We start from the raw sequence: 13,799 nt of genomic DNA, 5'->3' as shown, positions 1-13,799 counted from the left end.
ACCAATCGAGCCTAAAGTGAATTACTCAACACCAAGTCCACTATATGGACCACTTCTGTATTTGTACATGTTGATCATATTCCCCCCTTAATCTGTTCTCATGAGAAATAGATTCATAGCGCTGCCAATCAGTGCCTCAACATCAGTTTCATCTACCACTGCTGTCCATCAGTGCCCATCAGTGCCACCAATCTTTGCTCAATAGTGCTGCCAATCAGTGCCTCAACATCATTGTCATCTACCAGTGCTACCCATCAGTGCCACCTATCAGTGCCCATCAATACTGCTAATCAGTGCCCACCAGTGCCACCAGTCTTTGCTCAATAGTGCTGCCAATCAGTGCCTCAACATCAGTGTAATCCACCACTGCTGTCCATCAGTGCCACCTATCAGTGCCCATCATTGCTGTCTATCAGTGCAGCCTCATCAGTGCTCCCTGATCAGAGGCCCACCAGTGCCACCTCATCAGTGCCACCTGTCAATGCCCATCAGTGCCACCTATCAGTGCCCATCTGTACCCACCAGTGCCGCCTCATCAGTGCAGCTTATCAGTGCTCATCAGTGAAGGAGAAAAATTAGCTGTTTGCAAAATTTTATAACAAAATATGAAAAACTTTTTTTTTTTCCACATTTTTTTTTTTTTTGTTTAGCAAAAAATAAAAAAACTAAGTGGTGATTAAACACCACCAAAAGAAAGCTCTATTTGTGTGAAACAAATGATAAAATGTCATTTGGGTACAGTGTTACATGACCGCGCAATTGTCATTCAAAGTGCGACAGCGCTGAAAGCTGAACATTGGCCTGGGCAGGAAAGGGGTGAAAGTGCCCGGCAGGCAAGTGGTTAAGCTAATCTTCATAGCTTGATAAATCCAATCACCAGCCCTTGGAGTGTCAGCCTTTGGGTAGATTTCTTTTATTTGATCTGTCACTTACTGTAAACATGTATTTCAAAGAGCTCCGTGTCGTCACTCACATTTCCTAAAATTCCCGGCACAGGAAGTGAGAGGGAGGACTATGACCTGACATGAGATTATTGCATCTGTCAAGCAGCGTTCATCATGGGTCAAGGTTGTGCTGCAGCCCTGGCCGGGTGCCCAGAGTTGTCGAGTTCGATAATCATTAATAATGTTCCTGGATTCAAAATAAAAAAATGTAATCATATACGTATAATCTGATTATTGGGTGTATTGTAAGTGTGACATTCTGCTTGAGGGCTTTGAACTGTACAAAGGATAGAAGAGTTTTATATGTTATTATGTTATAATATGCAAATTTCAATGTTAAAAGTCAGCAGTTACAGAACTAAACTCTCTCAGTCAACAAGAACTATTTTTAATCCTTATGCTGACAGCTTTAGTAAATAGATAGGGAAGTATATCATATTTACTTGTTTTAAACTTTTTACATTTCTTCATTTGCTTCCTGTTTTTCTGGCCTAGGCAAATTATGTCATTCACCCCAGGAGTGTCCATCTGCATTTTTTTTTTTCATCTGGAGGAGGGGCAATCTCAGCTAAGCACGCCCTCCTGCCAGTGTAATGACATATTCGGCCATCCAGTTTGCTACGGAAGTGACCTTCCATCGCCGCCATATTGCTACACCCCACACTCGTCCACAGTAAGGATACACTAATGCTGCGTACACACGGTCGGACTTTACGGCAGACTTTGCCCGGCGGACTTTTCAACGTACTTTACGACGGACTTTCTGAAGGAACGGACTTGCCTACACACGATCCACCAAAGTCTGTCGAATTCGTACGTGATGATATACGACCGGACTAAAACAAGGAAGTTCATAGCCAATAGCTGCCCTAGCGTGGCTTTTTGTCCGTCGAACTAGCATACAGACGAGCGGACTTTTCGACCAGACTCGATTTTGACGGATTAATTTAAAACATGTTTCAAATCTAAGTCCGTCCGACTTTTGAGAAAACAAAGTCCGCTGGAGCCCACACACGATCGAATTGTCTGACAAAATCCCGTCCACCGGGCAAAGTCTGCCGTAAAGTCTGCTCGTGTGTACGCGGCATAAGAAGGGGGAAAGCGGACATGAAAGCGGTACACCCACCGGAGTTTTGCATTTTACACGTATTTATAACAGTAAAGTCAGTTTCTATAGTGAAATACAGCACTTACAACTCCGTCTGACTACTTAGATCTTGAATTTTAAAAGCAGCGACAACCAAACTTCTCATCTCACAGGTTTGCTAATCTGACAGAAGTTCGCTGCTTTTAAAATTCAACATCTAAGCAGTCAGACGGAGTTGTAAGTACTGTATTTCACTATAGAAACTCACTTTACTATTATAAATACGTGTAAAATGCAAAACTCCGGTGGGTGTAACAACATGTCCACTTTCCCTCTTCTCAGTGTATCTTCACTGTGGATGAGTGTGGGGTGTAGCAAGATGGTGGCGACATAACGTCACTTCCATAGCAAACTGCGATGAGTCGCCGAATATGTTGTTACACCTGCATGCCTGAGCAGATGGATTCCAGGAAGTAAATGCTGCATGAACTATCTGCCCTTGCCCAAGATGGCCACCCCTAGAAATGCTTACAGGGGTGTTTTTCAAAGTGATTTCTCAGCAAATATTCTCAGCATTTATGCGTTTTTGACCTTGCGGTACAGAGACCGGGCTGTCAGCAGGAGCCCCGGGTCCCGTACTAATGATCGGTTCCTGGAACTTCTAATCGCTGTTATAGCCTCTGATTGGCTATCACAGTGATAAGTCAACATGAGGCCCGCCCCTGTGTTTCTCTCTCTGCGAATGGAGAGGATAGATACATTGTATCTCTCTCTCTCTCTCTCTCTCTCTCTCCTCACAGAGAGGAAAAAAAAAACAACTGCATGTAAAAAAAATATATAGTTTTATATATATATAATTATATATAAAAATAGCTGAATCAAGGTTTGTAGGAGAGTGCCAGGGTTAGTGTTTGGATCAAGTAAGGATCAGAGGTCATGGTCAGTATATTTTGGGCAGATTTTTTTTTTAAAAAGCATTTTTTGAATTAGTATCAGTGTCAGTTAGACCCCTTTCACACTGGGGCATTTTTCAGGCGTTTTTCAGGCGCTTTAGCATTAAAAAAAAGCGCCTGTAAAGCGCCTGAAAGAAGCCTCATCTGCCCGAGTGCTTTCATACTGAGACCCCTTTCACACTGGGGCATTTTTTAGGTGCTTTAGCATTAAAAAAAAGTGCCTTAAGGCCCCTTTCACACTGGGGCGGTGGAGGCGTTGGCGCTAAAATGCTGCTATTTTTAGTAGCGCTTTACCGATGTTTTAGCGGCGGTATTCGACCGCTAGTGGGGCAGTTTTAACCCCCGCTAGCGGGCGGAAAAGGGTTAAAACTGCCCGCAAAGCGCCGCTACAGCGGCGCTATGCCGGCGGTATAGCCGCGCTGCCCCATTGATTTCACTGGGCAGGAGCGGTGTATACTCCGCTCCTTCACCGCTCCAAAGATGCTGTTTGCAGGAGTTTTTTTTTCCCTCCTGCCATCGCACCTCTCCAGTGTGAAAGCCCTGGGGTTTTCACACTGGAGACACAGCAGTGGCGATTTCAGGTCAGTTTGCAGGCGCTGTTTTTAGTGCAATATCGCCTGCAAACCGCCCCAGTGTGAAAGGGGCCGAAAGAAGCCTCCTCTGCAATCCCAATGTGAAAGCCCGAGTGCTTTCACACTGGGGCGCTGCACTGGCAGGGCGTCAAAAAAAGTCCTGCAAGCAGCTTCTTTGCAGCGCTTTCGTGTTTTTGCCCCCAGGCTGGGTGCGCCGATGGCCCGAGCCCTTTCACACTACCAGCCCCCCGAAAAATGTCTGAAAAGAGCCCCAGTGTAAAAAGGGTCTTAAGCGGCGCTTTACCAGCATTTTTCAGGCGCTGGCAGTGTGAAAGGGCTCGGGCCATTGGCGCACCCAGCCTGGGGGCAAAAACACGAAAGCGCTACAAAGAAGCTGCTTGCAGGACTTTTTTTGACGCCCTGCCAGCGCAGCGCCCCAGTGTGAAAGCACTCGGGCTTTCACATTGGAATTGCATATGAGGCTTCTTTCAAGCGCTTTACAGGCGCTTTTTTTAACGCTAAAGCGCCTGAAAAACGCCCCAGTGTGAAAGGGGTCTTAGTGTCAGTGTGTTTTAGGATAGTACAGCTTTTGGGCTGTACTATGGGCACAAACATACACATATGTGGTATTGCTGCAATCGTCCGGAGCAGGAGAGTTCAATTTGGGTTGTTCATTGGTGGTAGGTTATGGCAGTAACAAGAAAAATACAGCAAAAATTGGAAAAAAAAACTTTTTTTTTTTACTATTTTGGACCAGTTTTCCTTTGATAATAAAAAAAAATCACGAGATATCTATTACTATTTACTACCAAATGAAAGCCCAATTTGTCCTGAAAAAAATAAGGTATAATATACCTGGATGCACAAAGTGATATGGACAGTTTTACTAACACATGTCAAAATTGCAAAATTGTGCTTAGGCATTAACATTTGTTTTACCCTTAGGCGTTAAGGGGTACAAAATGAATTTACCACTTTCCGTCCAAAGGACATACATCCTTGATCGAGGATCATTTTCTAGCCCCAGTGATTCTGCACAAAGTAAAAGTAATCTGAGCAGCTATAGAGCCACTGGATTATTTTTACAGGCAACAGAAGGAGATCCCCATCTACCCTCCCCCCACACCTCATGCCTTTACCGCCTCTCCTGTCCAATAGGGAGCCCGGTAAGGATGAACCGGCAGCATTCACTTCCTGGGACACAGTGAAAGGAACTGAAGTTGTTCCTCCCATTGTATGACACCAGAAACCAGATGTGACAATGATTTTATCGCTTCTGGTTTCGGTCTTATATGAACAAGCCATTACCAGCTTGTGGAAGCATTAGATCCAACCGATCTCCGTTTGATCAGATGTTTTGTAGGTCAGAGGAGAGATCTTGAGTCTAAAGCCTCATACACACGATCGGATTGTTGGCAGACAAAGCGTCAGACTTTTGTCTGAAGGTCTTGTGCCGGGAACTTGTCTTGCATACTAACGGCACACAATTGTCGGCCAACAAACATGAACGTAGTGACGTACTACATGAAATTTCAGCTCTTGAGCGCCACCCTTTGGGCACCTTCTTCTAATGTCGTGTTTGGTGAGCATTGATTCCGAACATGCGTGTTTGTACTTTGGACTTTTGTGTGACGGACTTGTGTACAGACGATAGGAAAATCTGACAACAGACTGTTGTCTGACGAAAATTTACTAGCCTGCCATCCAACATTTGTTGGCGGAAAGTTGGACAACAATTGTCTGATGGAGCGTATTAACGGATGGATTTTAGGCCAACAGTCTGTCATCACACAATTCCCTGCCGAACATCCAATCGTGTGTACGAGACTTAATAGACCCCAGATCTCTCCATAAAGAAGACCTATAACAGCCCATGCTATCCCTGTGATAGCAATAAAAGTGATAACAAAAAATTAAAGGGACAGTGTAAAAAAAATGAAATAAATGAATAATGATTCAAATGAAATAGAACTGAAAAAAAAAAAAAAAGCGCACCCATTCCTCTGCGTTGACATGCAAATGCGAAAGCACATGTCAGTCCCGCGTGTATATGTAAATGGCAATCACACATGTGAGGTATCATCGTGAACGTCAGAGTGAGAGCAATCATTTTAGTGCCAGACCTCCTGTGTAACTTCTAAACTGGTAACCTGTAAAGGCTTTTAAAGCATCACCTATGGAGATTTTAGGTACCGTAGTTAGGTGCTATTCCACGGGCCTATGCAATTTTAAAGTGTGACATGTTTGGTATCTATATACTTGGCGTAACATCATCGTTCAAATTTTATGACAAATTGGGGTATATATCGTGGTTTTTGTGTATTAAAATTCATTAAGCCCTGGTTTACACTGTCACACCACATGTGAATCTATGTGGCGCAATTTGAGCCTATTCATTTTGAATGGCTCAAATTACATCGCATCCGAATTTGCGGGTAGCTTTTTTTTGTTCGCACTGGAACTGGATCGGGTGCTCATACCCATGCGATCCGGTTCAGGCAAACGCACTGTGTTTTGTGACCTGCTTTTGGGCTTGCGTTATCTTTTAATTGACATGAACACAGTGCGATTGCTATGCGGTGTGGGACATGCACAAGAATCTCTGTTTCCTGCATCTCATCAGTGTGAACTAGGGGCTAGAGTGTTTTTTTTTTTTCAAAAAATATTGTGCTTCAAAAACCGCTGTGCAAATACCATATGGCATAAAAATGTGCAACACCCACCATTTTATTCTCTAGGGTCTCTGCTTAAAAAAATATATAATGTTTGAGGGTTCTAAGTAGTTTTCTAGCAAAAAATACAGATTTTTACATGTAGGAGAGGAATATCAGAATTGGCCCAGAATGGAAGTGGTTAGATTGTGTTTTCAGTTTGTGTTTCCCACATACAGTTTAGTTCCGCTTTAAGCCCTCATCTCTGTAACCTCTACCCTGGCCCTGTAGAAACAGTGACATGTCACTTTCACAAGAATGTCTCTAATGTGCTGGCTGCTTTGTTGCTTCTAAAGCCTCGTACACACAATCAGAATTTCAGCAGACAAAACGGAGAAAATTGAGTACTGTCCGTGATCCTTTTTTTGTTTGCACTAACATACAATTTTTCAGGACAAGCTTTCGGGGTATGTCCCCTTCTTCAAGGTCCAAGCAGTACTCAAATCAAGCAGACAAAACCTCTGACTTTTGTCCGAAAGGCGTGTGCCTGGATTTTGTCTTGCATACAAACGGCAAGGAATTGTCGGCCAACAAGCACGAACGTAGTGACGTACTACGTGGTTTTTCAGTGCCACCCTTTGGGCTCCTTCTGCTAATTTCGTGTTAGTAGATGTTTGGTGAGTGTTGATTTGCGCTTTTCATTTCGCACTTTTCAGTTCGCGCTTTTCAGTTCGCACTTTTCATTTCGTGCTTTTCAGTTCGTTTCTGAATGGCCGTTCGTCAACCAGACGTTGCGGAATCGGAGGAGATAACCTGTTATTTATTATTGGCCTTGGAGTTATTGCTTTGACCCAAGTCCAGCCCAGGAACAGAAAGGGGAGGAGCTCTTGGACCAAAAATTGGTTGCTTTATTAATCGTGACCAATTATGTCATATGCCTTTGCTGCGGGAGCTCCAGGAGAATAATCCGGATGATTTTCGGAATTATCTCTGGATGACGGACCCCTTCCTTCACCAACTCTTGGCATTGCTGACCCCCTATATTAAGCAGGACACATGCATGAGGCTTTTATTTTATTTTTTGGTTGAATAATAATGATTTGATTTGGTATATTTTCTATATTTTTGGATGCATAGAATGTAGTTTTTGGTTAAGTTCTATTGGCAGATAACATGTCTAATTTTATTTGTTTTCTCTATTTATTGCACAATAAAAAAATTGTGGAGACTAATACTTGTCTATGAGTTTTACTTCTAATGACAGTTTGGGAGTAGGCAGTTACATTTAAAAAAATAGAATGTAAAATTGACAAGGGACACCAACATAGTTGTATCTTTGATCTTAAAAACTAGGGGATAATGGTGTTGTGTACTGCCGATCCAACTAATCGATTATGAAAATAGTTGTCAACTATTTTCATAATCGATTAATCGGCCAGCCTATTAGTTGGCCTGCATACAGAATGCATTATTTGTTTACATATCAGGAAATACTGTGCAGCACACATACAGCTCAGTACACCATCCATACATGTGAGTAAGTGCATGAGAACTTGTGAATGTGTGAGGAGCAATGCCTCATGGGACATGTAGTCCTGGGCAGGAAATGAGTGGTTCTAAAGGCAGAAGTTTTTTTTTTTTTTTTTACCTTGCTATAGGGGGCACTCTGTACTATAATTTGCACCTTACTATTGGGGCACTGTGAAGCCAGGAGGAGGACCCCAGAAAAGGAGAATCAGGACTGCTCTGTGCAAACCACTGCACGGAGCAGGTAAGTATAACATGTTTGTTGTTTTAAAAAAAAAGTCACTTTAAAGACTCAGGGAAGATCAGTATCTGAACCCAATGAAGGTCGAGACTGATAGACTGGAGGTAACAGAAGGCATTACAATTACCGTATTTATCGGCATATAACACGCGCAGGCGTATAACACGCACCCCAAGTTTAGGAGGGAATTTTAAGAAAAAAAACTTTTAGGAGGGAAGTTTAAGAAAAAAAACTTACATTTAAATGCCCATCAATGCAGCCTCATCAGTGTCCATCTGCAGCCTTGTCAGTGTCCAACTGTAGCCTTGTCCCCATTGCAGCCTTGTCCCCGATTGCAGCCTTGTCCCCCATTGCAGCCTTGTCCCCCATTGCAGCATTGTCCCCCATTGCAGCCTTGTCCCCCATTGCAGCCTTGTCCCCGATTGCAGCCTTGTCAGTGTCCATCTATAGCCTTGCCCTGTGTCGTTTGCATCTTTGAAAATGGCGCCACCGTTCCCGGCGGCTCTCGGTCGCTCTCGGCGGCTTTCGGACGCACTCGGCTTTCGCCGGCTCCCGCAGGACTGCGAGAGCCACCGAGAATGGCTGAAAGCCGCCGAGAATTGCCGAAAGCAGGCGAGAGCCGCCGAGAATGGGCGAAAGCCGACGAGAGCCTCCAAAAGGCTCACAATCAGCGGGATCGGCGTATAACACGCACCCACCATTTTCCCCTGATTTTAAGGGGAAAAAAGTGCGTGTTATATGCCGATAAATACGGTACATTTAAAGTAAACTTTTACCAGTATTGTGCATAATATTTAAAATGATCATATCCATGGAAAAAAATAAAAGTCTCAGCTTTTAGTACTACTTTAATATAAAAGATTTATATCTCTCTTCCACCTTTCACGTCTGACCCCTAGATAAAATGCCCATATATCCTACTTCTGGATGTATTTATTATATATATGATATAAGTAATATATATTATTACTTTGACTGTTTCACAGTATAAATTAACCTCTTACAGTAGTGATTATCTGCTCTTTTTGTGCTATAAAGGGCTAATTTTAGTTTTTTTAACCCCATTATGATGGGTGATACAAAAATAAAAGCATGCTGCTGCTTCTACACGCCTTTCTGGTTTACGCCTATGCATTTTTTTGGTGCTTTTTGCAGAAAAAATGTGTCCTATGGGACACATTTCCATATTAGCCGATTAATCGCAATAATCGGCCAACTAATCGGTTATGAAAATCGTTAGTTGCAGCCCTAGTGTTGTGGTAACTTGCCCAAAACAAAAAAAAAAAAAAAAAAAAAGCATAATAATATTATTCTTGATATCACTAGAAAAAAAAAGCCTTTGAAAATTCGTTTGCAATAACTCCATCAGTATCACCAGCAAAGCAGCTTCATTATTATCCCATTAAAGAAGAAGAGAATTGTGCGCTGCATTTCAAGATTTTATAATTTGCCACGTCACGAATGTTAATTCTCCATTACGAACGCTAGTTTACAAGATCGACCGCTTCCGGCTCGTCCTTGCTTCTGAGCATGCGTGTTTGTACTTTGGACTTTTGTCCGACAGACTTGTGTACACACGCTTGGAAAACCCGGCCACAGACATTTGTCCACTGAGAATTTTAAAACCTGCCATCCAACAATTGTCCGATGGAGCGTTCACACGGTCGGATTTTCCGCCAACAGCCTGTCATCACACAATTCCCATCAGAAAATCCGATTGTGTGTACGAGGCTTTAGTGCTGCTAATCTCCTGCGGCCTCTTTAGCCACTTCCTGTACTCACTCCAGCTGCCCATTATTGCATAAGACCAGCTTTGTGATAGTGACAACAGCAGACCATGCTTTTGCAGTGTTTGTCCACACAGCCGCTAGTAGTCTCCTCCTGGGGTGCATTACCTTGGAAAGGTTTTGGCAGGTGAAACAGTTTCCATATAAAGCATATTTATCTTGTTGGCTGTCTCTCTTAATATTAAAACGTCTGTTTTCCAGAATGTAATCAATAAACTAAAGAAGGACAAAGACACGCCAAAGGTAATTGTGCAATTGTGTAGTATTAGAGAAATGGATTGTTTTTTTGGGTTAACCACTTCCCTGGCCTGACATGCAGGGATTGTGTTCAGCTGAGTGTTTGGTTTTTCTATTATTGTACCATAGAAAAGAGCTACTTAAAGGGAACCTGTCATGAGAAATATACATGGTATGGAATTGTTGGCCTTCTTCTGAAAATGCTAGCTGGATAGCTGTCATGCTGATCATCCGATTTAAAGGGTACCTGTGAGGATAGAAAGTACTAAATCCAGCCGGTGTACACTCTGACTTTGAGAGCACAAGTCACATGACATGTCAAAATCAATGGTTCCCTATGAGAGCCGTCTTAACTGGTCCGACTTAGAATATGCTTCCTGCGCTACTTTGGTCCGACTTGGGCACAATTTCAGCCCATTGATTTGAATGGAAGTTGGGATCATCATCTTAACTGATCCGATTTGTGGCATGCGACTTGTGCTCTGAGGATCTTGAGGGGGAACCCCACGCCAAAATTGAAAACAAAAACGGTGTGGGGTCCCCCCCCCCCAAAATCTGTACCAGACCCATTGAGCCTGGTATGGATTTTGCAGGGGAACCCCACGCCAAAATTGAAAACAAAAACGGTGTGAGGTCCCTCCCCCCCCAGGTCTGTACCAGACCCTTTGAGCATGGTATGGATCTTGAGGGGGAACCCCAAGTCAAAATTGAAAACAAAAACGGTGTGGGGTTACCCCCCCAGTTCTGTACCAGACCCTTTGAGCCTGGTATGGATCTTGAGGGGGAACCCCATGCCAAAATTGAAATAAAAAACTTTGTGGGGTCCCCCCCCCAAATCTGTACCAGACCCTTTGAGCCTGGTATGGACCTTGAGGGGGGAACACCATGCCGTATTTCTTTTTGATTTTGGTCTGGTATGGATTTTGAGAGTAAACTCCATGCCAAAAAACAAAACTGTTGTGGAGTTCCCCCTCAGAATCCATACCAGGCAGGCCAGGAAAGGGGGGAAGGGCGAGCGCCCCCCCCCCCCCCCTCTTGAACCATACAAGGCAACAAATACAAGGCAACATACCCTTAACATGATAATTACATAGAAAATACTGCGCTATAAACCAAATGAGTGAAATAAAACAATTTAAAAATATTCTTGAGTGGTGAAAATATTAGAAAGTAAAAACTATAAACCAGAAGAAGCTGCTAAGAGTGAGATACACACAAAAGTAAATGGAACAAGTTGGTAGCAGGATCAAACGGGCAGCCAGATTAAATACCATTCAGCTAGGGCAATGTTTCTCAAGTCCAGACTTCAAGTACCTCCAACCAGTCATGTTTTCAGGCTTCCTATTATTTTGCATTATTATTTATTATTTTGGAAGTCTGAAAACATGACTGGTTGGAGGTACTTGAAGTCTGGACTTGAGAAACATTGCCCTAGCTGAATGGTATTTAATCTGGCTGCCCGTTTGATCCGTGACTGGCGAGATCTGTGCCGTATGCTGACCACTTTCGTAGTGTTTGCTGGGATATCGCCCTCCTGACTTTCTCCTGGATAAAGGCCCTGGCCGGGTAACAGGTCGCAGGCTTATAGAGCTTGTTTTGGGGTAAGCGAGCATTCTGTGTGGTGTCATCACGGTGGTTGCGGTGGAGGATTTATTCAATCAATTGAAGTTTATCCACATCTGGGTAACGATTCTGAACATCACTTGTTTATATATAGATGGAGGTTTTTTCTATAATCCATATACTTCTATTGTAATCATTACAGTTTATATTGAAGCACTGGTGTCACTGTCACTAGTTAGCCTATTTATTTTCAGCGCTGCTACCAACTTGTTCCATACCCTTAACATGACAAGGGCCTTTTCCCCACAAACCTGGGCTTTGGTTGTGGGGGTCTGTAGACAGGGGGCTTATTGGAATCTGGATGCCCCATAGATCCTGGTCCCCCCCCCATGTGAATGAGTATGGAGTACATAGTACCCCTACCCATTCACCCAAAAAAAGAAGTGTAGTGTTACAGAAAACTAATTGACAGTTTTTGACAAGTCCTTTATTAAGATTGGAGGGTTATTAGATCTCATCACAGGATGGACTGTGGAGGTCTCATATGTAGAGCAGTGCCAACATCTAAGACTTTTCTAAGTCCTTTATTAAAAATGAAGAATGTCCCCCAAGGTGTCTTCTTCTTCTGGTGATGTCTTCTTCCTCCAGTGTTGCCTTTAGTAAATCAACACCATAGCATACCAACTTTTTGAGATGGGAATGAGGGACACCTATCAAGTATGTAGGCATAGGACACGCCCCATTGCCACGCCCCCTTAAAGGAGAATTGTACCATAAACAAAATTGGTTAAACCTACAAGTGCTTTTTTTTACCACTACTACTCCTTTATATTGCCTTTTGGAATTTACAAATGCAGCAATTTAGAAATCAGATGAGAGGTTTAGCACTGGGAAACACTTTTTGAAAGATAAAAAGTGCATTTTATATACACCTATATAGATCAGACCAAAATGAGGGACAAATGAGGAGGAATGAGGGACAGAGGGACTTTGCTCCAAATCAGGGACAGTTGGGAGCTATGCCATAGTATTTATCTCATGACAGAAACCTTAAAGTGGAACTTCACTCTCTCAATCAAAATTGATTGTGTTTAATCATGCCAGGAGTCTTCAGGACTGCATGCCTGAGCTAAGGGCAGATGGATTCCAGGAAGTAAATTCTACATACATCATCTGCCCTTACTCAAGATGGCCACAGCCAGAAATGCTAGGGTGGGGGGGGGGATCAAAATGATTTCTCGGCAAAATAAAACATGGAGACATGGATGGATGGAGGAGTTTGCTTTTTTGATATTAAAAATCAATGAAATAGTGTTTTTGGTTTGCGGTGCTCAGATACAGTGTACTTCCACTTTAAATACAAGGGCTAAAATATTGTCATGTGATAGTGGTGAAGGACACATTTTCTATGTTGTAATATATCACTATTAGGCTTTTATTGGCTGCATATTATTTGAGATGTACAGTCATTCTCTCCTACTATACAAGAGATTAATGTCTCTGGCAGGCCTTACATACTTGAGTGCCAGAAGACACCCGACTCCTAAAAATCTGTCCTTGCTTTTCTCTTGTTTGTGCGGCTGGTACTTCTCCAAGTCATATAACGGTTTACTAAGAAGATTTATTTGTCTTTTTTTTTTTTCTCTTGCAGGACCTGAGTACAGACAAGGACATACAGGTACAGTTTATAAGTATACAATAACCAGAAATGACTTAAAGGGGGCCTCCACCAAATGTGAGCAGCGATACAGGGAAAAGCCCACTTTGTGCACGGCCCCTTAGGATTGGGTTTTGTTGATTCAAGGCAAAGATAGGTATTTAGATAATTTAAAAAAAAAACAGGAGACAGGAAAGGGAGCTCTGCTGCTGTGTGAAGTGGGGTGTGTCCTTTCCCTCCAATCAGAGCTTTCCTCACTGAACTTTGCAGAGTGTGACTTCAGCTCTCCGCCCCCTTTTTTCGGAACTCTCAGACAAGCTTTAAATATTTTAGAACTTTGAACGAATGTAGAGAAGACTGCAGATAAACCGGTACAACTTATGTAGGAGAATTTGTATCACCTGAGGCCAGTCACTTCACTGGATATATGTTAGGGTTTACAACCACTTTAACCACTTATAGACCGTCAGCCCCACATATACTGGGGCAGGGTGGCTCTATTGCCTGAAACAACGTACCTGTATGTCGTTTCATATAATAGATACAGGCCTATGTAAACAAGGCGGATCCCCGTTTTGAC

The 13,799-nt window shown here is 42.9% G+C and overlaps 1 protein-coding gene across 1 annotated transcript in view; it reads left to right on the top strand.

Annotated features, from left to right (window-relative positions):
* The window catches only part of SHFL (shiftless antiviral inhibitor of ribosomal frameshifting), a 72,602-nt gene that overhangs the window by 45,904 nt on the left and 12,899 nt on the right, over positions 1-13,799 (top strand). Inside the window, exons 4-5 of the mRNA XM_073622537.1 lie at positions 9,964-10,005; positions 13,214-13,240. Coding sequence (XP_073478638.1) covers positions 9,964-10,005; positions 13,214-13,240 — 69 coding nt within the window. The remainder of the gene's footprint in view (positions 1-9,963; positions 10,006-13,213; positions 13,241-13,799) is intronic.

The sequence above is a fragment of the Aquarana catesbeiana genome, linkage group LG03 (genome assembly GCF_042186555.1).
Source record: "Aquarana catesbeiana isolate 2022-GZ linkage group LG03, ASM4218655v1, whole genome shotgun sequence".
NCBI lineage: Eukaryota > Metazoa > Chordata > Amphibia > Anura > Ranidae > Aquarana > Aquarana catesbeiana.
Note: the sequence above shows the minus strand (reverse complement) of the source record. Positions and strands in the feature narration are given on the sequence as shown.